Source organism: Sarcophilus harrisii, chromosome 2, assembly GCF_902635505.1.
Source record: "Sarcophilus harrisii chromosome 2, mSarHar1.11, whole genome shotgun sequence".
Classification (NCBI taxonomy): Eukaryota; Metazoa; Chordata; class Mammalia; order Dasyuromorphia; family Dasyuridae; genus Sarcophilus; species Sarcophilus harrisii.
Genome location: NC_045427.1, coordinates 286,827,024 through 286,849,522, shown reverse-complemented (window position 1 = coordinate 286,849,522; position 22,499 = coordinate 286,827,024). Strand labels below are relative to the sequence as shown.

The following is a 22,499-nucleotide window of genomic DNA, read 5'->3' as shown; positions in this document are numbered from 1 at the left end:
AAGACAAAGTACAATTAAATCATTCAAGACATCTGGTAATTCACCATTCCAGTTGTTCTTTGACCAACTGAGCCAGTTCAGCTCAAAAGCAAAACAGCTTTGTTTTCCCCTTGTTAAGTAATAGTCTTAGAAGACATTGTTTAGAAATATTTATTATGAATACTATCAGCTTACTTTTTTTTTATAAATAGTATTTTATTTTTTCCAATTACATGTAAAAATAGTTTTCAACAGTTATTTTTTATAAGATTTTGAGTTCAATTTTTTTCCTATCCTTTCTTCCCTTCTCTCCTCCCCAACATAGCAAGCAGGCTGTCATAGATTATACATGTGTAATCATGTTAAACATATGTGCACATTAGTCATGCTGTGAGAACAAAAAAAAAAAAAAAGAATCAGAACAGGGGAAGCTAGATGGCACAGTGGATAGAGCATAGGCCCTGCAATCAGGAGGACCTGAGTTCAAATCCAGCCTTAAACACTTAACACTTCCTAGTTGTATGACCCTGGACAATTGCAGAGGAGAAAGAAGAAGAAAGAAGCAGCTTTGATCTGCATTCAGATTCCAGAAGTTTCTTTCTAGATGTGGATAACAGAAAAAAAAAAAAAAAAAAAAGAAGGGAAAAAAAGCAACTTTAATTTTCCATTATGAATCATTTGAAATTGTTGTGGATTGTTGTATTGCTGAGAAGAGCTAAATCTATCATAGTTGATCATCACCAACTATTGCTATTCCTATGTACAATGTCTTCTTGGTTCTGCTCACTTAACTCAGCATCAGTTTGTGTCTTTCCAAGTTTTTCTGAAATCCACCTGCTTATCATTTTCTATAATACAATAATATTCCATTGCACTTTTATACCACAACTTATTCAGCCATTCCCCAAATAATGGGCATTCCCTCAATTTCCAGTTCTTTGCCACCACAAAAAGAAATGCTACAAATATTTTTGCACATGTGGATCCTTTCCCCACTTTTATAACTTCTTTGGGATATACAACCAGGTAGTGATCCTGCTGGATCAAAGGCTATGCACAGTTTCAAATTACCAGCTCTCGTTTCAACAAGACAAGCATTACTATCCCCATTTTTACAGATGAGTAACCTGAGATTCATAAGAATTATGGTCACGGAGGAATGTTTTCCTCACCACAATTCCACTGGGTAGATAGTATAAATATTACCATGACTTTACAGAGCTGGGACTCAAAACCAGGTCCTCTGAATCTAAATCCTATGTTCTTTCCATACTATTTGCATCTAAATTTAACTTATACTTTTAAAGCTAAAGGGGTTATAAGGAATCCTTTTACAAATGTGGAAACTGATACCTGGAAAGGGGAAGTAACTCGTCTATAGTCACACAGCTAATTCAAAGCAAAGAATTGGCAAGAAAGTCCTACTATATATATAGTTCAGTGGTTTTTAGTCGTGTCCAATCCTTCTGGTACCCTATATGGATTTTTATTTGTGCAAGGATTTGTGTTTTTTGTTTGTTTTTGGCAAAGATACTAAAGTGATTTGCCATTTTCTTTTCTAGCTCACTTTACAGAGGAGGAAAATGAGGACAAATGGGATTAAGTGACTTGCCTAGGCTCACACAACTAGTGTCTGACGTCAATTTTGAATTTAGGAAGCTGTCTGTCTCAGTCTCAGGCCTAGTGCTCTATCCATTGCACCATGGAGCTCCCTCCGCTCATACCCCCAAGCCCTACTATACACTTCCTCTAAGGTCCAGTGTAAAGTGATGGGATGGATCTTTAATCCTTCAATTAAACAAATGTTTACTGTTATTTTTTGTTAACAAGGGTGCAATGTTAAGCATGTAACAATTATATACTTATTCGTTGAAAATTGGTATTTCAAGTTCACATGACTTTCCTTCAGGCTACCACTCCCCTATTCCAACTGGAGTGCCTTTCCCATACTCTTAAGATAAAGTAGAAAATTCTCTATGTGGCTCTCAAAACATAGCTGCTAGTTATCTTTCCAGAACACATTATGATTCTTTTCACTTTCTACAGTCCAGTCAAATAGGACTTCTCTGTTCCCTCACATGGGAGACTTCCTTTCCCATCTCCTTCATTTCACAGAAATCAAGATTCAGCTCAAACATCAACCATCTTCCGATATAATGCTTATTCTAAACAGACCTTCTTTGTTAACATCTGCTCTTCTTAACAACCTTGTATTTGGTTTGTCTGTTTAGTATATACTTATAACATATTCTGAAGATCAACTAGCAAGATAAACTACCACATCCTGAAGTCCTTTCTCAAGCTGAACTGCCAAGCATTCCAAGTCTACTACAGAGGCTCAACTTCAATGGGCTGACCCCATTGTTCAAATCTCAAATGTACATTTGCCTAAAAAAGTATTTTACAGAGAACTCACAGAAGGCAAGCGCTCACACAGAGGTCAGAAGAAGAGATAGAAGGACCTCTTAAAGTCTCTTTACAGAACTTTGAAATTGATTGTGAGACATGGGAGACGCTGACACAGAACCACCCCGCATAGAAGATGTTGTGCTCTATGAGCAAAGCAGAATTGCTGTAGCTCAAAGCAAGAGATGCACAAATTTAGGGACATCTCCAGTCCAAATGTGGACTATCTGCACCTGACTTGTGGTGAAGCATTCTGAGTTCATATCAATCTGATCACCCACAGTTGGACACACTGCATGTGATACCAACATAGAAATGTCATTTTGGTCCTCTTCAAATATGAAGGATAACAATAGTATGTGCCAGTTGTCTCCCTCAATAGAATGTAGTTAAATTAACCTAAGAACAGCTTTATGCTTATTTCTGCACCCCTAGTGCCAAGTTCAGAGTCTGGCATATTGTATTCATTTAAGAAATGCTTATTAATGATCTCAAATGATTGAAGCCACTATACCCCACTCCCAACCACACTGGGAAAAGAGGTTAGTGTACTATATTTAGCACAGTGCATGCATGGCACATAGTAGGTGTTTAATAAATAATGTGAATGTTTTTTTCATAAAGACAATTTTATAGGCAGAATCTATATCAGCTATATCATTTCCATATGGTACCTATATCATATATAAATATCATGGTAGCATTGAAACATTAAGTTTTGTACATATGTCCTTTTCTAAAATTTCCACATTTCTCTATAAATGTTCATCTATGGACATTTATCGTATAGACTGTAGTGAGGGGATTGGGGTGGGAGGAGAGAGAGAATAAGAGAGAACAAGAATACCCCTGGCAAAATGACAAATACCATTCCCCACAAATTCTTAACCTTAGAACAAAACACACAATCAATCAATAAGAATTTATTAAGTGTCTTTTGGGTGCCAAGTATTGTACAAAAAATGAAAATGTATTCTTCATAAACTTTCCCTTTGTACACATACACTATTTCCATTACCATCAAAACTAGAACTCTAAAAGAGAAGCCTCACTACTACTATTATTTGCAAGTTAATTCAGTCAGCGGATTTTCAGGCAAACATGGTAGCAGTAAGTAAATTCATTTACTAGGGATCCACTGAGTGGGAAGCACCAAAACAGGCATTAACTTGAGCAAAATCTCAGACTTGCAAAGGATTTCAGTGGTCATTCCCACTATCTGAAATACAAATCCTCTCTACATTGTCCCTGTGGAATAGTTATCCAGCCTCTGAGGCTTGTAGACGATCAGCAATGAGGCACTCACAAACTCTGGAGGCAGCCTATTATTTTCTTAAAGGACAGCTAGAATTGTTGGTAAGTTAATCTTAAGAATGAATCAAAATTTACTTTCCTATATTTTCTATTCACTGGTCCCTGTTATTTCTTCTGGGACTATGCTTAATAGGTCTAATTATTCTTCCTTGTTATTCTACTGAAAGGGTAGCTATGTATAAGAGAAAAGAGTACAGACCCTAAAGTAAGGAAAACTGAGCTTCCTAAACTCAAATCTGGCCTCAGACACTTACTAGCAGTGTGACCCTAGGCAAGTCACTTAACTGTTTGCCTCAGTTTGGGCATCTGAAAAGTGAGTATCTTTGCCAAGAAAATCCCAAATGGGATCAGAAAGAGTTGGATATGACTGAACAACAAGTTATCTTACTGCGAATGGGACAAAAGGCTGAGCCATAAAAGTTAGCTAACTATATCACAATTCTGCTGAATCTGCACAATTCAGTAACAAAACATAAAAGCACAACAGTATTCAAATTAGAATCACAGACTTTAAAGAGAACTTGGAAAATATCTGCTTCAGTATCACCCCCCTTCCCATATGTCAATCTATCTTTTCTACAAATATTGCTAATTGGAATCATTCAGACTCTGCTAAAATACTTCTAATAATAGGGATGTCACTAATTTTCCTTTAAAAGAAAATTTCAGCAGTACTTTTTATTTTTATAACACCTACATTTTTCAAAGCAAACACACAAGAAACAATTTAGCACAATTAGCCCACATGATGAAAATCAGACAATACTTCCAATGCTGTATACCAGTTTTCCCCAACATTGCAAAGAAATTGAGAAGGGAGTCTTGTCTCGCAGAACTTACTTTTCACTGTATTTGTTATTGAAGCTCTTTCCATTTGTATTGTAGCAGTTACTGTACATGTATATTTTCTGGTTCTGCTTCTTTTACTTTGCATTAGCTTATTTAAGTCTTCCCATACCTCTTGGTATTCACCATATTGTTTCTTATTGCACAGAAATATTTAATTAAATTTATTTTCCATTATTTATTAAAATTACATACAGCTCACATGGCAAAGGAAAGGCATATAGGAGACTTAAGCACTTTGAGCCAGAGAAACCATTGTTAGGTGTGTTTGTATTGTGTGGATCTAATATCATTCAAGTAATAAATGGCAGAGATGGGATTCAAACCCTAGTCCTGACTCCAAACCCAGCACTCTTGTTACTGCGCCATGAAGCCCCAAACCTAAGTGAAATAACTCAATGTGTTCCTTCAAGTTAATAGATTACAACAGCAGCTGAATGTAAAAAAGGGCTTCGTATATCCAAGTCTTTTCTTAGTCCTGGGGATCCTACAGAAAACACTTAAACACTTTAAATAGAACCTGCTCCAGAATATTGAGCTATATGAGGAAATCAGGAAATGATTATTTCTAAAAATGTTAAAGAGTCTCGACAGAAAAAAAAAAAAAGAACATCAATCCTCTCTCATAAACAGGTTTCCTTTTTTCATAACACAACTACTGTTCATGCATATCATAAACCCAACATGATACCACTTTATTAATAAAGGTTCAGTCTGAGAACAATGAACTGTTTATCTTGAAATAACCCTTCTATCTTCAAGTCTTTATACTTACAGTCCCCAATCCCCTTAGTCTACTAATTTATTCTTCTTCTATAACTACTATAAACTACTACTACCACTCACCACCATCTCTACTACTATTACTTCTCTACTAATACCATATCTCTATAACACTACCATTATATTACCATCACCAACATCACTATACCACTACTAGCACTAGCACCACAATTACTGCTCTATGTTTACAGTCTCCTTCGTTTACTAATTTATTCTATTACTATTACCACCACCACAGCTATTACCACTATAGCACTACCATATCACAATAACACTACTACTATCACTATATTATCACCACTCTGACCATCATTACTACTTCTACTAATAAAAACAACCTGCAAAATTTATAAAGCATTTTTAGGTTTGCAAAGCACTTTGCAAATATCTCATTTGATCCTAAGGACAACTCTGTAAGATAGGTACTATTATTATCCCTATTTTACAGAAGAGGAAACTAAGGCAAGCAGAGATTAACTGACTTGCCCAGGACTATCACAGTTAGTAAGTGTCTGGGGCAAGATTTGAACTCAGTTCTTCCCAACTCCAATTCAACAATTGCTTACCTAGCTGACTTTAAAGATCAATATTCCATAATATTAAATCCATTCATTTCACTACAAACCCACATGATCCTCTTTTGAAATGATGGAGTGTCCATGATAAAACACTGAGGTTCTGCTGAACTTTTAAACTCCCTATTGCATCCAGCCTTAGTTATTTTGTACCTACAGAAAATCAAAGAGGTGTGTTTATGATTTGTTTACAGACTTTTAGCATTCTGAATGCTCAGATCAAAAAGTAAACCCCATCTCTTGTCCTCTAAGGTTCAGTTTTTCTTCCCTAAGCTAATCAAACACGTTGCTTCAAGTCAGCCAAAAAGATGGGGTGTTGTACACTGAAGAAGCATTAAATTTGGAACCAGAAGACTAAATTTGTAGTCTGATTCTGCTGTCCATGAACATGAGTGACATTGACCTCTTCATCCTTAATGGGTCTCAGTTTCTTCATTTGTAAAACATAGGAATTGAATTAATGAATCTTTAATGTCATGCAGCTCCTCAAGCTAGGAGAGGGTCTAGGCAGAAAAGGAACTAACGTTACCCCCAGGAAAGGAAACTTCCACTACCAATGGCACCTTGTCTATAGCAACCTTCAAACTTTGAGCAAGACTTTCTCAAAGTATGGTCTGAGGACTCCTATAGGTGCCCAAAACCCTTTTAAGGGGTCAAGATTAATTTCATGTTAATATTAATTACTTGCCTATTAAAATGGTCTTCCCAGGGGCAGCTAAGTGGCACAATGGACAGAGCACCAGCCCTGAAGTCAGGAGAATCTAAATTCATATCTAGTCTCAGGCACTTAACACTTCCTAGCTGTGTGACCCTAGGCAAGTCACTTAACCCCAATTGCCTCCACAAAATAATAATAATAATAATAATAATAATAATAAAATAAAACGGTCTTCCCTTTTCTAACTATGGAACTGTGTAAGTCCAAACTTTCTTCATATATGTCATAGTGTAACAGACAATGCAGAAGCACATAAGATTAGCCAGCTGTTTTCTATTAAAAACAGACATTAAAAAGATTTATAAAATTTATAAAAACTTGTTTAAAATATCAATCTTTTCTGTTTGGGAAAATATATTTTTATTAAAATGTTATATTAACATAATAGGTTTATTATTATTTTAAATGAATTAATAAATATCCCTAATTTGCTTTATCTTTGCCAAGAAAACCTCAAAAGAGTCATAAAGAGTTGAATACAACTGAAAAGAACAATAACAAAAACTATTCATTTTAATTTCTAATACAGTAAATATCAAAAGTTCTTTGTAGTAATCAATGATTTTTAAGAGTGTGAAGGAATTCTGAGATCAAAAATCTGAGAACTGCTAACCAAGATCACAGAGAGGTTGAGTGATTTGATTGAGTTTCACACAGATGGGATTCATCAGGGCCAGTGGGTTTCCATATCTTTCTTTCTGCTCCCAGGACTGTTTCTCTGTGTACAGTAACTTAAGAGTTATAAACAACAATATATGAAAATGCTTTACTGCTAGAAAACACTTCTCATTTAATCCCTACTTCCAACACCCATATAAGATAAGCACCAAAACTATTATTTATCAACATTTTACAAAGGAGGAAACTGAGGCTGAATCACATAATAAGGAAATAATAAAAACAAGGAATAATAGAGCTGTGAGTTAAACCAGACCTTCTGACTACCAAATCTTTCAAGTGTTTTTCCATCATATAACACTGAAGCGTAACATGAAATTAAATTGAGGATATTGCGAAGAATTTGGTGATAAAGAATGTACCTTGAAATAGCATAAAACTGGCAAACCCATTCTGTGAAATTCATTTGGAGGCCTCGGGTCAGAACACATTCCACTCTCTACTTTCATCCCTTCCCATACAACAGGTCACAGAAGGCTGCAAACATGATATTCCTTCCAGATGTAAATGGTCATGAAGGAGTCCAAACATAAACTTTAGAACAATTTCATCAGCATCTTAAAACTCAATGCTGAAACTTCTCTAGCCATCTGGATTTACTCAGTTCATTATCACAGTGTATTAGCTAAGGTAAAACACACACACACACACACACACACACAATGAACTTTAATCTTAGGGAAAGTTACAAACTAGTCCAATGATGTAATTTAAATAGGAAATCAACAAAGGCCATGATGAAAATATAGCTTTAAAGACATTTAAACCCATTACTAAATGTTTGGAGATGGAAAGAAATAATTACTGACCAAAATAATAGAAATAATATCTTTGCAAGGAGGGAAATCTTTGGTCTCTGGATAGATCAAATATACTATAGAATACCATTCATTTTTTCAGGTTTTTTCCAGATTGAGATTTTATCACTCCATAGCCTAGATCTTTCTTTTGGCAAAGGTTCATGCACCTTTAAGCAACTTGACTGAGTCTAACCTTCTGGAGTTGGAAGATCAGGCCATTGGGAGCAAACAACATGATCTTCAGCATTAATTTTTACAAAATAAATAAATAAGGATAATCTCAAGACTAATGGTTTTGAAATTAAACCAAGACACAGCTGATAACCTCTCCCCTTACCCTCTCTCAAATTCATTTTTAACAGTGATTAGAAAGTAACTGAGTCAGTCCCACTGAAGTAATCATTTTCTCAAAATGTATTTTACAACTACAGAGACAGATATTAAGACAAGACAAGCACTGGCAACAAGATATAGTAATTTTGCTTTCAATTAACCAATAATTATTTTGGTGTGTAAGATTTTTAAAAATCTGTCTGCTTGAATTTCTAAGAATAATTATTCACATTTTAACAGCAAAATGCCTAATTTGAGAAAAGACTCTATGTCACTTAGCATCACATTTTCATTTTTAAAAATTAGCACACATGCTATAAAAATGAGGAAGCACAGAAGAATCCTATTATGTACCCTAGAAAGTATATGAAGAAAACAGAATAATAAGACTGTGGTCATATTTTGGCAGCACCTTCTCAGCTAAAAATTCAACAAACTTTTATTAAGCATGTATAAAACATAAATGGAATAGTCCTTGCCCTCAAGCAACTTGCAAATCAGAGAGGAAGAGGTAACACAACATGCTCAAATAAGATGTTCTTAACTTAACCTGGGGTCTATGAAGTTATTTTTAATATTTTGATAACTCTTTGTCAATGCAATTGTTTTCCTTGGTTATCTTAAGTATTTTATTTTATGCATTTAAAAACACCATTGTGAGAAGGGGACCAGAGACCTCAAAGAGGTAGAAGATGATGGTCCAGACCTGATTCTAGGGAAGTTTTTCATAGTGCTTCTCCTTCTATCCTAGAACTACATACAGAGCAAACTGCCAGATGCACCTACAAAATAGTTGCAAAGACAACACAACATGGAGAATCCTGCATCATCTTCTTCACCATCCTCCTGCAGTTACCATCTTCAAACAACTCAAAGCACTTTTCTGGATTTTTACAACAGTTGTCATAAGAGAGATGATACGCATTAAATTAGTTAATAAAATCATGCTGGGTTTTCCCCAAGTGACTACTGTGTGATAGGGTCTTTTTCATTCCTATTTAATGAATAACCCACTTGATACCCATACACAATCAACCAGGACATTATTCAGTGTCTTAGAAGTGACTTCTAAACTTCCCAACTGAAGCATATAAAATTTTAAGCCACTATTTTTATGATCTTTGTCAAATCCTCTATTTTCTGTACACCAAAATGTCCAAGAGCTAAAATACTGAATGGAAGGAAGAGAAAAAGAGGATTCCTGATTTTCAAAGCTGAGATGAAAGGAACAGAGACCATATTCTACCCCAGTAACAGCAGAGAATTAAAGAAATAGGCCTTGCATCTGATGATCCACAGAAGTGCAGGTGGTGGCTGAATGGAGGTGGACAGCGGCAGTAATGGGGGTGGTCAATAGTAGATGGTGATGTTGATGCAGGACAGGGATTGGACCTATGATTTCAATGACATGGGGACAGGATAAAAAAAACAACTATCAATGCAATTTAACACTTTCTTTGCAATTTATAGACTTTCTTAGGCAAGATCTGAACCAGTGCTTCCTGGCTCTTGGCCAACTCCTATCCACTACGCCATGACTGCCTGATAATAATAATGATAAAAACTATTATTACCAGCATTATAATTGTTTTAAGGTTTGCGAAGCTAACTATATAATAGCTTTTAATCCAAACACCTCCATTTAATATATGAGAAAAATGAGGGTCAAAAAGGTTAAAACTTGCTCAAGGTCACAGAGAGAAGGTGCCAAAATGCAGCATTGGAACCAAGGTTCTCTGACACCAAATATACTGTATTTTCACCAATACTGTAACAATAGTTTATAAAATGCTTAATGGACTATATACAAAAGACTTTCTTAAAAACTCTGGGAAATAAGGTAGGTACTATCACCTCCATTTTAGAGAACCCTAAACTAAAGAAGAAAAGGGGTTATATCACCTACCACGATTATATGGCTAGTAATTCCCAAAGATGGAATTTAGATAGGCTTTTTGATTCTGATTCTACTGCTTTCTTCTATAACATGATGCTTCATAGACATACTCTTAGACTTTCACTTCTGGAAGCTTCTTCTTCTTGTTATTTTTTTTTTTAAGATGGAAAAGAGAAGAAAAATATAAAGCACCCCCTCAACTAGCCCAGGTAAGAAATAATTCAGAAGTTACCTTTCATAATTCATTTTTTATTACACAAACTTTCCTTTATCCATGTATTTATGCTCATATTATGCCCAGTATAACAATGGCTCCCTAAAAAAATTTAGCCCATTATGTGCTATTTCCAGAATTTACAAGTACATTAATGATCAAATAAAGCCATTAGGCTTATACCAGCTTAGAGAGAGACTCATCTAAATGTCTGCTCTGCTCTTGCAATCCCAGAGCTGCACCATAATCTTTCAATTTATTGAATAATTACTGAGTTCCCCTTGGGGCCGCTGTTGGCAACAGAATCCTGGGCTAAATGGACCATGGCTCTAACCCTGTGTGGCAATTCTTATGTTCCTAATAACTTTCTAGGAGCAGACAGAATGGTAACCGCCTCTCAGGGGTAAACTGGGGAGAGAAAGTGGGGGGTTGGGGAGGAACACCTAGAGAGTGGTAAGCAGAGAGAGGAAAGCTATATGCTGACAGCCCAGAATCGACCAAAAGATTCCAATAACCTTAACTTGTCATTTCCTATAAGGTGTGCTTCTGCTGATTTTTATGAAAACAGACAAAAGCAGGTACAACCTTTTTTTTTTACCCTTCAAGCCAACTGTAGTTGCTATGTAGGGTTATTTGTTACCAAGGCAACAGCGTATATCTGAGTACTAATGGCCTGTCCTTTTGCCAGGCAACAAACAGTCTTGTGATGCAACTGCACCTGTCTCAGCTATGTGTTGCTATGGAGACGCTCTAGTTACTATGGTTACCATCACGCTAATCGTCTAGCAAGGGCAGACGTACAGCAGTCTTCCCCGAAAGCCCAGCTGTTCTTCCCAGTCTCTTGCTAAAGATTGATTGTCTAGGCATGTGATGGAATGCTTCTCAACTGAGATGCCCAAGAACTTCATTAATGTTATTTGAAAAGCTCACTTTGTGCTTCCTTCTTGCTAAATATTAGACTTGTGAAAGAATTTGGTAAACAAATACATTATTTAAAAAAAAAATCAACTACTGAAAGTGATTTATTAATCTATACAGTTCATGACTGACATAAAGTAGCCATCAAAAGATCATTTCTCTTAATTTTAACATAGCTTTGGTACAAACATTTTAGTAGGCACGGGAGATAAAAAAGCATTTCAAACCCTAACACCATTTTTTATAATGAAGTATTTTTTTAATTGCCTTGTTTTTCAAACCTGTTAATTCAGTTTTTTTAAAAAGACAGAGTACTTCTACTTCCCTCAAATTATATCTTTTTAAAAAATGACTTCCTTGATCTAATAGTCCTATAACAAATAAGTATGTGAGAAAAAAAATAATAGCATTCGTTGATCTCTGCCATTCACCTTGAAGAGACAAACACACACAATGAGTAACCACAACAAAATTATCTCTCAAGACTACGGTTAACATGGAGACTGGATTTAAAGACAATAGTGTGAAGTCTTGCAGTTCATAATTGAGAAAACTACAGCCAGGACAAATTAAGCTGAATTCACCTTCTCTCAATTCTGTTCTTTCAACTTAACAAAATCTGATGAACCAATTTTGTAAATTATTTCTTTTCAAGTAACTTTTACTTTGTGGAAAGATTTGCTTCACCAATTATGCAGCTGCTATTTGGATAAACCTGCCTCCACCCCAGAAGAGATGGAAGGGGTAAGATTTATTCAATAAGGCAACAGTATATATGACCAATAACTGAACTTTTATTAGCTGTTTTGTTTATCTGTGATTATACTTTTTAAATATCCATAGTATTTTGACAGTTGTAGCAGTTTTTAAGTAGAAAAGCAAAAGCAAAAACAATAGCAAATTATAAGATTAAAAAGTTTTATTTTTCTTACCTTTGATATGCCTGAGGAGATGTGGGAGGTGTATTAAACACATGTGAATATGGGTGATAGGGTGTCTTTTTCAAGGCCTGTATGAGATTTTGTCTATATTCTGGGTCTATACACCACAAGGACCCTTTTCCAATACTCTGCAAAGAGAATTGAAAGAAAAGGTAAATTGGCTTCAGTACGTGAAGTTAGAATAGCATTTATTTTTAAAAGGCACCAGCTTTTTATTTGTTGACTATTTGACAGCATTACTCCATCAGAATTTAGTTCAATCTTGTTATTTAAAATTGACTGAGGAAAATGAATAGCTATTGTTGCCACATTATATTGTTAGAATAGAATTATTGTAATCTTCATACCTCACCCACCAAAAGAAAATACCAAGGAGCTTTGCTATATTTCACTGTCAACTTTGAAGACCAATACATCCTCTTTGAAAGTAAGTTAAATGTGATGTATTTCCACAGAAGGAAAAGAAAACAGGAAAAAGAAATAGGCTAGAATATTTTAGCAACTGCTTTCCTTCTTTTAAAATGAAAGGATTTAGCCCTTTGGCTACATGACATCAGTACCATTTTGCTGCAAAAGAAAATTAATCAGTTTTTCTTCTTCAGTTTGTTCATAAGAGAACAAAAGTTTCAACTTTGAGTGCAATTCTGATTCCTTAACCAACAGTCTCTGTAAATACCCTTCCCTAACAAATATAAGAACGTAGGCAGGCAGTTTGAGCCTAACCAAAATTCAATATTTATTCTTCAGTACACAGCAATGTTCCCTTAAGAATTGTATCTTCAGAGGCCAATCTAAAAATGTAGATTTTTCTCAACTGTTCTATCAAAGCTCAGTGATCTGCTTTCAAGTCCAACATGAATTACTTACTGAGAAATTTGTGTGAACAATTTGAAAAAGGATTTTTTTTCCCTCCTAAAGTTCTTAGACACACAGGAAACCTGGCAGCAGCCCTGTAGAGTGGTCACTGCATTAACTGCAATGCTTCCAAATGACCCAAAGTACCCAAGACATTCAGATAAGGTCATTTGTAAATATTTACTGATTTAGCAAGAGAAAAAAAAAAGTTAAATTACATAACCTTTGCTCTTCCTCAAGTACTTAAAGCCAGAAAATTCACTCCATTAAAAAAACAAAAACAAAAACTATTGTAATAAGATTAACATTTGTCTTAGAACACTTGTAAAGAAAACAAAAACTATGAAAAAAAATTAAGTACTTTGGGAAGAAACTATGCCCAAGAAAGACTCAATGTACCAAATTTTTTTTATAAATCTCTAACTTTATTATTCTGAGCCTTAAAAATTTGTGCTACTACATAATTTTCACAGTACATATAACTTAGAACTTTACTCATAAAGCATATAAAAATTGTTTTTCAATTAACAGCATGAACTATATTACAAGGATGGGATTAAATTTTTCTGGATGGACCTTTTTGGTTAAATACAGAATGTCCCCAAAGTCTTAGTGCAGTATTTAAGTTTAGACTTTAATGACACTGTATAGAGGATGATCAGACAATACAAGGTAAGGGAAAGAAAAATGGGCTTGGGCAACAGATGACCTGCACTGGAGGCTCAGTCACTTATCTACTTATCCCATGACCTAGGAAACTCCCAACTTTTGAGTCCTAGGTTTTCTAATCTCTAAAATAAGATTAATAATGATGATAATGATAGCAGCGAATATTTATGAAGTGCTTCAAGGTTTGCAAAAGAGCTTTACAAATATTATCTAACTAGATCCTTACAACCACCCTGGGGAACAGGAGAGGGGAAGGAGGCGCAGTTAAGTGCCATTATTATCATCCCCACTTTACAGCTTTGGAAAATGAGGCAGAGTTTGAGTGACCTGCCCAGATAATAAGTGTCCAACACTAGAACTGAACTTATGCCTTCCAAACCCTGACACTCAGGACTCTAGCCCTCATATCACTTAGCTGCCTCCATAACAATGATTAACTACTTCACATAGTGGTTTAAAAAAAAAAAAAAGTAGCACTATGGAAATGCAATTTGTCACAACACCACCATCATTATCATCAGAATCCCTAGAATCCCCAGGACTGTTTAACTCTTTCAGTAATGCCTCAGAGGGACCATCAAAGCTTAATAAAGACGTGTTATCCTAAAACATGCCTAACTACAGTCATAAGACTGAAGCAAGTTGCTGTTTCTATTCTAAACATCAAATTTCCCAATGTAACTGTTTGCTTTCCTTTTTTGTTTGTTTTTGTTTAAAAACATAACAGATTTCAATTTGATTTATTGTGGTCTTAACTGTTTGGAAACTTTCAATTTATACATTAATCTTCAAAACTAAAATGGTTTAGGGAGCCACAATCATACTTTCCAAATATTGGGTGAACCACATACATATAACCTACATTAAAAGTTTCTAGCCTTGGTTCTCTTCAACAATGAGATGAACCAAATCAGTTCCAATAGAATAGTAATGAATTGAATCGGCTACATCCAATGAGAGAACTCTGGGAGATGACTATGAACCACTACATAGAATTCCCAATCCCTCTATTTTTGTCCGTCTGCATTTTTGATTTCCTTCATGGGCTAATTGTACACTATTTCAAAGTCCGATTGTTTTTGTACAACAAAATAACTATGGATATGTGTACATATATTGTATCTGACTTATACTTTAACATATTTAACATGTATTGATCAACCTGCCATCTAGGGGAGGGAATGGGGGGAAGGAGGGGAAAAGTTGGAACAAAGGTTTTGCAAGTCAATGTGAAAAATTACCCATGCATATATCTTGTAAATTTAAAGTTACATAATTTTTAAAAAAAGTTTCTAGCCTTCTCCCATGAAGTCAGAATGAGTATTAAACAAGGAGGAGTTTAAAAAAAAAATAAACAAAAAAAAGCACCAAACTAAAGGCAATAAAAACTCTCTCCCAAAGTGACAAAGCAGCATTTGTAAAAATGAGGCAAGTTTGAAAATTACATCTCTGCTTTCCCCATCCCTTCCCTCAAATCTAGTACTTTGGTTACTACAGGATTTGGGCATTCACATGCAATCTGAATTATAAATATGTGAATATTTATATAGCACTTTAAGATTTTCAAAACACTTTTACATGTATTACCTCATTTATACCCATAACAAACCTGAGATGTAGGTGTAACTATTATGGTTAACTTACAGATAAAGGAAGTGAGATGGGCAGAAATTAAGTGATTTGTTCAGTCTTCTGAATTCAGATCTTTCTGATTCTAGATCTAGTCCTATCCACAGCAATACAAAGTAAATACTATGCAAAATGTCTGGGGATTTTTCTGGCATCAGATCATGTACATGTACTTTGCTGCCTCATTGTGACATGAAGGTAATGTTGGGTTCTTCATGGCCATGTTTTTCTGGTCCTATCAATCTGGAAAGGCTTATTAAGTGAGAGTCTGTGACCCAAAGACAATTCTAGTTAAGTTTTAAATAACACAATCATAAAAATGTTGGTTATAAACTAACAATTTGGTTTTGGGGTCTCGGTAATTCATGAAGACAGTCTACTGATACATAGAAGATATATCCATATTGATAAAATTATGGCTGACAACTAGAAGCATACCTCAAGTCTATCAACAGCATTTTGTAACCTAAAAGGCTAGCCATCAGGCCAAAACAGTCTCGGTTTTCTGACATTCACATATCAATGAAATGAATCATTCAGCATGCATTAATTAAGTATCCTCAATATTTCAGTCTGGAGGGCACAAATTCTAAAGTTAAACCATCCTTGCCCCAAAGGAGTTACCATTTTCTTGGGAAAACAACACTGGCATTAATAGATAGATATACACAAAACACAACCAAAACAGACAGGAGGTTAAGACACTAGCAGCTGGGGTGGAGGGTTAGGTAACAAATAGGAAGCAGTCCTCTAAATTGAACCCTGAAAGAAATCAAAGGAGGGCAAAGAGAGAGTTGGGACATAAGAGTATATGGTATGAGGAACAGCAAAAAGACCAGCATGGTGGGAGTGAGTGACTAATAAGATTGAAAGGGTGGGTTGGGGCTATGTTTTTATTTAATCCTAAATGTCAAGCAGAAGGGTTTCTATATAAACCTACTCTAGTTTTTTAAAATAAGGGGGATGAAAAGATCAAACTTGTGTTTTTAAAAAATAACTGGCAACTGGAGTGAAAAAAAAACATTTAGGAGGTTTTAAGAAATGTCCAGGTCAAAGGGATGCTGGCCTAAAGTAGAATGATGGTTGTGTGAGTAATACCAAACCTCCCTTTTCTCAACTCAAAAGTATGGGTATCAAGAATAAAGAGAATGAGTTTTTTTTTTTTTTTTTTGAAAATACATTGCATTTGAGATATATATGGGATATCCAATTTGAAATATTTATTAGGGGGGACTGGGTCTCTGAAGAATGGAAAGGGTTGGATATATAAATTCAGCACTCATTTAACACAGAGATGATAAATAGTCTAAGCATGGTAAAAATCACCTAGCAAGCACCTTGCCCATTGCACAGAAAACAAAACTAAGTGGATCTGAAGCAGCTTAATTATTCAATCAATCAACAAGTATCTACTAAATACTTATTTGCCAAGTACTATTACTAGGGCTTCTTATAAATAAATGGAGGTGATGAAAATAGGTATCATTTGGAGAGCAAGGGAGAGGCATATGGTGGGTGTGGATGGGACCAAAACAAATAAGAAACTCTGAGGAGCAACCAGAATAAAAAATATCATCCAATAAATATGTGAAGACAGCGAGGGATTATGGTGGATAGAGAACCAGCGCTAGAGTCAAAAAGAGCTCAGTTCAAATCTGATTTCAGATACCTATTAGTCTTGTGATCCTGGGAAAGTCACTTAACGCTATTTACCTCAGTTTCCTCATTTGTAAAATGAGCTGGAGAAGGAAGTGAAAAATCACTCCAGTATCTTTGCCAAGAAAACCCCAAATGGGGTCACAAAGAGTCAGACATGACTAAAATGACTATATGACAACAACAAATATGTGAAGAAAAAGAAGATGGATTGGTCTTGTGGTAAGAAAAGAAAATATATCTAATGGATGACTCATGTATTTCATGGATCCCAGGATGAAATCAAAATAAAGGAGATTCCCAATATGTTGGGTAGAGCCTTTGTGGTTATCTTATCAGAGACCATGGATGAGATGTTCAGGATGGACAGATCTATCATATGGATAGACATATCAATATGGCATAGAATCTACTTCAATTATATAAGAGCCATTAGAGTATTTGAAAATATAAATTATTCAGAGAAGCAGTGGAGAGAGGGCCAGTCTTGGAGTCAGAAAAGCTGGGTTCAGATTAGCTGTCCCTGAGCAAGTCACTTTTAACATCTCATTGCCACTGGGAACACTAAGGCTATAAGTTACTGAGAGATGGTCCAAACCAAAGACAGAGTTTCTACTAAACAGATGCAATGTAGTTCCAGCCTAAATCAATAAGTAAAATTACCATTTAAAGACAAACAAAATCTTAGAAATGTGGCATATTCCCATATTCTCTCAATCTAAACAGGTGAAATTCTCAGTAGGGCAAAAGCTCTGATACAAAGCTAACTATAAAATGAATTTTAGCCAATCAAATCCTGTCATTCAAACATCCATTATTAAATATGGACTACACTACAAAGATTCTAGATGAACTGAGATGGTGAGTAAGCAGTTAGAATAGATAGGACAAGTTCTTTTTCCTTTGTAACAGGTTCAACTTATTCAAACAACTCACATACATTATATGCAAAATCATTTGAGCACCATATCAACTTTCAAGACAGATCATACCAGGACCATTACATAGAGAGATGAAGTGACAACCAAAATCTGAACGCTAATAAGTAGAAGATACAGACCTATAACCTCAGTCCTAGTAGACATGCCCCATTAGACTATGGACCATGTTGTAGCTATGCATCTCCCCTAGCTCATAGAAGAATGTTCTTATGTTAATAAATGTTTGGGTACTATTCTATTAAATAAGCAAGGTTTAAGTTCCCACGCACATGTAAAGTGCCTAATAAATGCCTTTTTCTTCTTTCTGCCTCCTGTAGGAGACTGTGTCTACATTCATTCACTCATTTAAAAGTAATTATTAAGTACCTACAATGTATGAGGCACTGGGGATACAGAGGGAAAAAGAAAAATGTTGTGCCTTTTTTCCAGGGCAAAAAGGAGGAGAGGAATAATTTTTATGATATGCACAGATAAGAAATGTAATGTGCTGAGTGAAAGAGTAAATGAATGATAGAAGGAAAGTGCTCTAGGATAATTAGAAGAAGGAAAGAACATTTTGAGCTGAGGAAAAGAGGCTATCACAGGAAACTTTATGAAAGCATGTCATTCATCCTTTGTGCCTCAGTTTCCCCATTTTTAAAATGAGACTATTTAAACTTTCACTACTTTTAAGGTTTGGATTGTCATGAGAAAAGTACTTTGGAAATCTTAAAGTGCCAGAAATAAATGTAATTATTACAATCACATTTCCTCAGGAAGTTCTTGTATTGGGGTATAATTTTTAAAATGCTTAATTTGAAGCCTTCAAGTTTAAAAAAAAAAAAAAACTCCCAAGCACCTTAACTCCTCAGTTTATCAGTTCAGTTTACTTGAAATTGAATGTTTATCTGACTTACAATGAGAGCTGCCAGTAATTGCTAAGTAGTTTAGCAAACAGACACTACCCTCCAAACATTTCACACTTCAAATTACTGAGATTCCAAAAGGGAAAATACTGACGCTGTCCATTATTCCAATGAGTTTGTAAATGGGGGAGAGAAGAGGGTGTCTATGTGTGAATATAGAAATTGCTGATGTGTGCAATCCCATCTTCAAATATTACATTTGGTTTCATGTATCAGCTCAGAAGAGTAAATGCTGGCTTTCAAAACTTTTAACACAGAATTGGACAGGAGAATGGAAAGCTCAAGTGTCTTAGGTCAGGAAAAATTACATTTAATGCACCTAAAAGGGACATCAGGAAAAGCCTAATCTGATTTTAGTTTTGCTATGAGTTGGGGGAAATCAGAGCTTTTACAGTAATATAAGCACCTCCCCCCAAGATTATAATGTGGATGCTTTGGATTTCTATCAGAAATGGTTATTAGTACCAGTCAACATCAAATTTTAAAGAGCTACAAAACCATAGGGAAACAGAATATTATACATGGGGCTAAATATAAAAGTCTGACAAGTTCAAAAACTAAAGAGAAATTTTAAGAAATTTATGGAGGAAAAGATATGGATGAGGATATATAAATATAGATATACATAAACTCTCACTATACATGCATGTGTACAAAGATTTGAATATGAATATATATATATATATATATATATATATATACTATCTCTCTATATATGTATATATTTTACAGAGACACATAAAATGAGAGAACTGAAAATGACTTCAAAGAACCTTTAATACAACTATCTTATTTTATAAATGAAGAAAGCATGACACAGAAAGAGGAAGTGATTTTGTCATGTTACACCTCATGGTCAAGGAAGATGTAGAACAAAAATCCAGCTCCCTAACTAGTAAGACATTGAAGGGAATCCAGAAAAAAATAAAAACTTACAAAATGAGAAATAAATACAGAAGAATGGACATTTTAGCAAAAAAAAAAAAAGTTTCAGCTCTGAAAATCTCCTTGTAATTCTACCAAGAAAGAAGTGACTAAAACACCTAAAAAATCCAATGGGCATATTTTTCTTGTCTGACATGAGGATACCAAGCACAATCTCAAAAGTTCAACAAGATTAGAAAAGAAAAACGATTCAGGGCACCCAGAGATATGCTCTAACGTTCTAGTTCCCAGGAATTTGAACTATATTCCCAAATCACCTAAAGCCTTAGAGCCTGCCTCCAAGATTGAGTTAGTTTTGGGAACCAATGGAATTGGCCTGGGGTTCTGCAGTAATTCTGGGATCTGATCAGAATGTTATCAGTGTTTACAAAGCAAAGGGTAAGAGAAATTTGGGACAGAAAAATTACTTTGGGGAAATGTTCTACTTCATTAATTAAATGATAATAGATTTAAAGCTGAAAGGGATCTGAGAGGTCATGTCTAAATCTTGCATTTACTGCTGAGAGGTTAAATGTCTACCTAGATTGTTGAGGCAGTTTACAGTTAATTATGGACTATTCTTATATACTTGACAAACCACAAAATGCTTTCTCTTAACAATCAATTGATATTAAATTAGCTCAAATTTAAAAAAAAAATGTCTACCTAGTCCAGGATCACCCAGCTAGTATATGCTGAGTGTGAGTGAATAAAGATCCACCTGACTCTAAACCCACCATATCATTAAATTGTGCTCTCTCCACTGGTAAGGCGAGTGCTCTCACTGATGAGATCTAAGACCCACTGATCACAGAAGCATGGAAGAAAGAAAATTTCTTTTGGGAATTCCTAGGGTTATGGAGGAAGGGAGAAGGGAGAAGAGGCGCAAGGAGTTAAAAATAAAAAAAGACTCATAAAACAAAGGCTCAATGATCAATTACAAAGAATTTTGTTTTCCAAAGCTCCCCTTTGTTCATTTTTCATTGGATAATAGACAATTACTCCAGAAAGAAAAAAAAAGAAGAGGGTTTGAAGCAAAAGATTTATGAGTAGCCAATAAAAACATCTAAAACATGTTCCTCCTATTTCCAGGGTTCAGAATGTTCTAATCTATGTTAAATGCAGACTTGGGTAAGGAGAATTTTTTTTTAATTACATGCCTGCTTAATTATGAATTTTTATCTCCTATGGTAGTATGTTTATGTCTTCACAAACTTCTTCCATGCTACGGGTTGATGTCATCACCAATCAAATGCAACAATATCAATATTATAAAAATGAACAATTTTGAAGGTTTTTTTTTTTTTAACAAACTAAGGAAGAATGAAATGAGCAGAACCAGGAAATTTATAATAGCCACACAGTAAGAACAAATAATTTTGAATGCTGTAAGAGCTATGATCAGTAGTGACCATTTGTAAATCTAGAATATCAAGGATGAAACAAGCTCTCTTATGAGAGAGATAATGGATGTTGAGGGTATAAAATGAAACAAATATATTTTTGTGGGGATCTATTTTGTTTAGCTATGCATATTTATTATAAGGGATTTATTTTCTTTTTAATGAGGCAGAGGATGGGAGGGAGGTAAAAATAGATTTCTATAATTTTTTTTTTTTTAATAAAAGAGATTGGGGAAGGGTAGAAATGTGGAACACTGCATACCATTACCTTCAGGTAAAGTTACACACATTTCTAATAGATTTACTTAATTGCTGTACTGTTTTTTACAAAAGACCTCTCATAGCATGAGAATAACCGGTAACTTATGTAAAAAGTAGATACATCAATAAAAATTTAAAAGTGGGGGAGGGAAAATCTTCCACTTAGATTAAACTGGTCTCCTGTGGGACTGGTCTCCTAGGCAACAGAAGCTGTATAGGAGTGGTAAGGACGGATATAGGATGTCTCTAAAATCTTAGTGCAGTTTTAAGCTTTATTAATTTAAAATAATTTATTTTAAAATACCTTGAAAATCATATACTAATGTTTAAAATTGCACTAAGACTTTGGGGATACCTTATTTTTGAAAATCCCAATAAAAGCCAAGGAATATTTCAAACTCACTAACAATAGGTTTTCTGAATGTCAAATGTAGAAATTCACACTTTTACAATATACAGTATTTTAAAGATGGCAATCATTGTTTCTATAGCTATAAAGATACATAATCTACCTCTGCCACATATTGGCTATGCCACTCAGAGCAAGAATTTCACCTCCCAATGTTCAAGATCAGGGATGGGAAACCTTTTTTCCTGCCAAGGGTCATTTGAGTATTTATAACGCCATTCATGGGCCATATAAAATTATCAACTTAAAACCTCCAGTAATGAAAGGTGGTTGTATCTAGCTGTCAGCTCATTCTCATCTGGGGTTTCCTTGGCAGGGTCAGACCAAATGATTTCTCCGGCCTTATGCATACTGGATATTCCCCATCCTTGTTCTCAGTGGTAGTATATAATTCAAAGTAAGAAGCCACTTGTAGACCATATACTGATTTAAAACACTAATTAAC

General features: G+C 34.9%; 1 protein-coding gene across 15 annotated transcripts in view; it reads right to left on the bottom strand.

Annotated features, from left to right (window-relative positions):
• Window positions 1-22,499, bottom strand: part of FOXN3 (forkhead box N3) — a 493,255-nt gene that overhangs the window by 202,911 nt on the left and 267,845 nt on the right. For all 15 annotated transcript variants that reach the window (XM_031952377.1, XM_023501551.2, XM_023501557.2 and 12 more), the window contains one exon: window positions 12,394-12,530. In XM_031952377.1, the coding sequence (XP_031808237.1) occupies window positions 12,394-12,530 (137 nt within the window). The remainder of the gene's footprint in view (window positions 1-12,393; window positions 12,531-22,499) is intronic.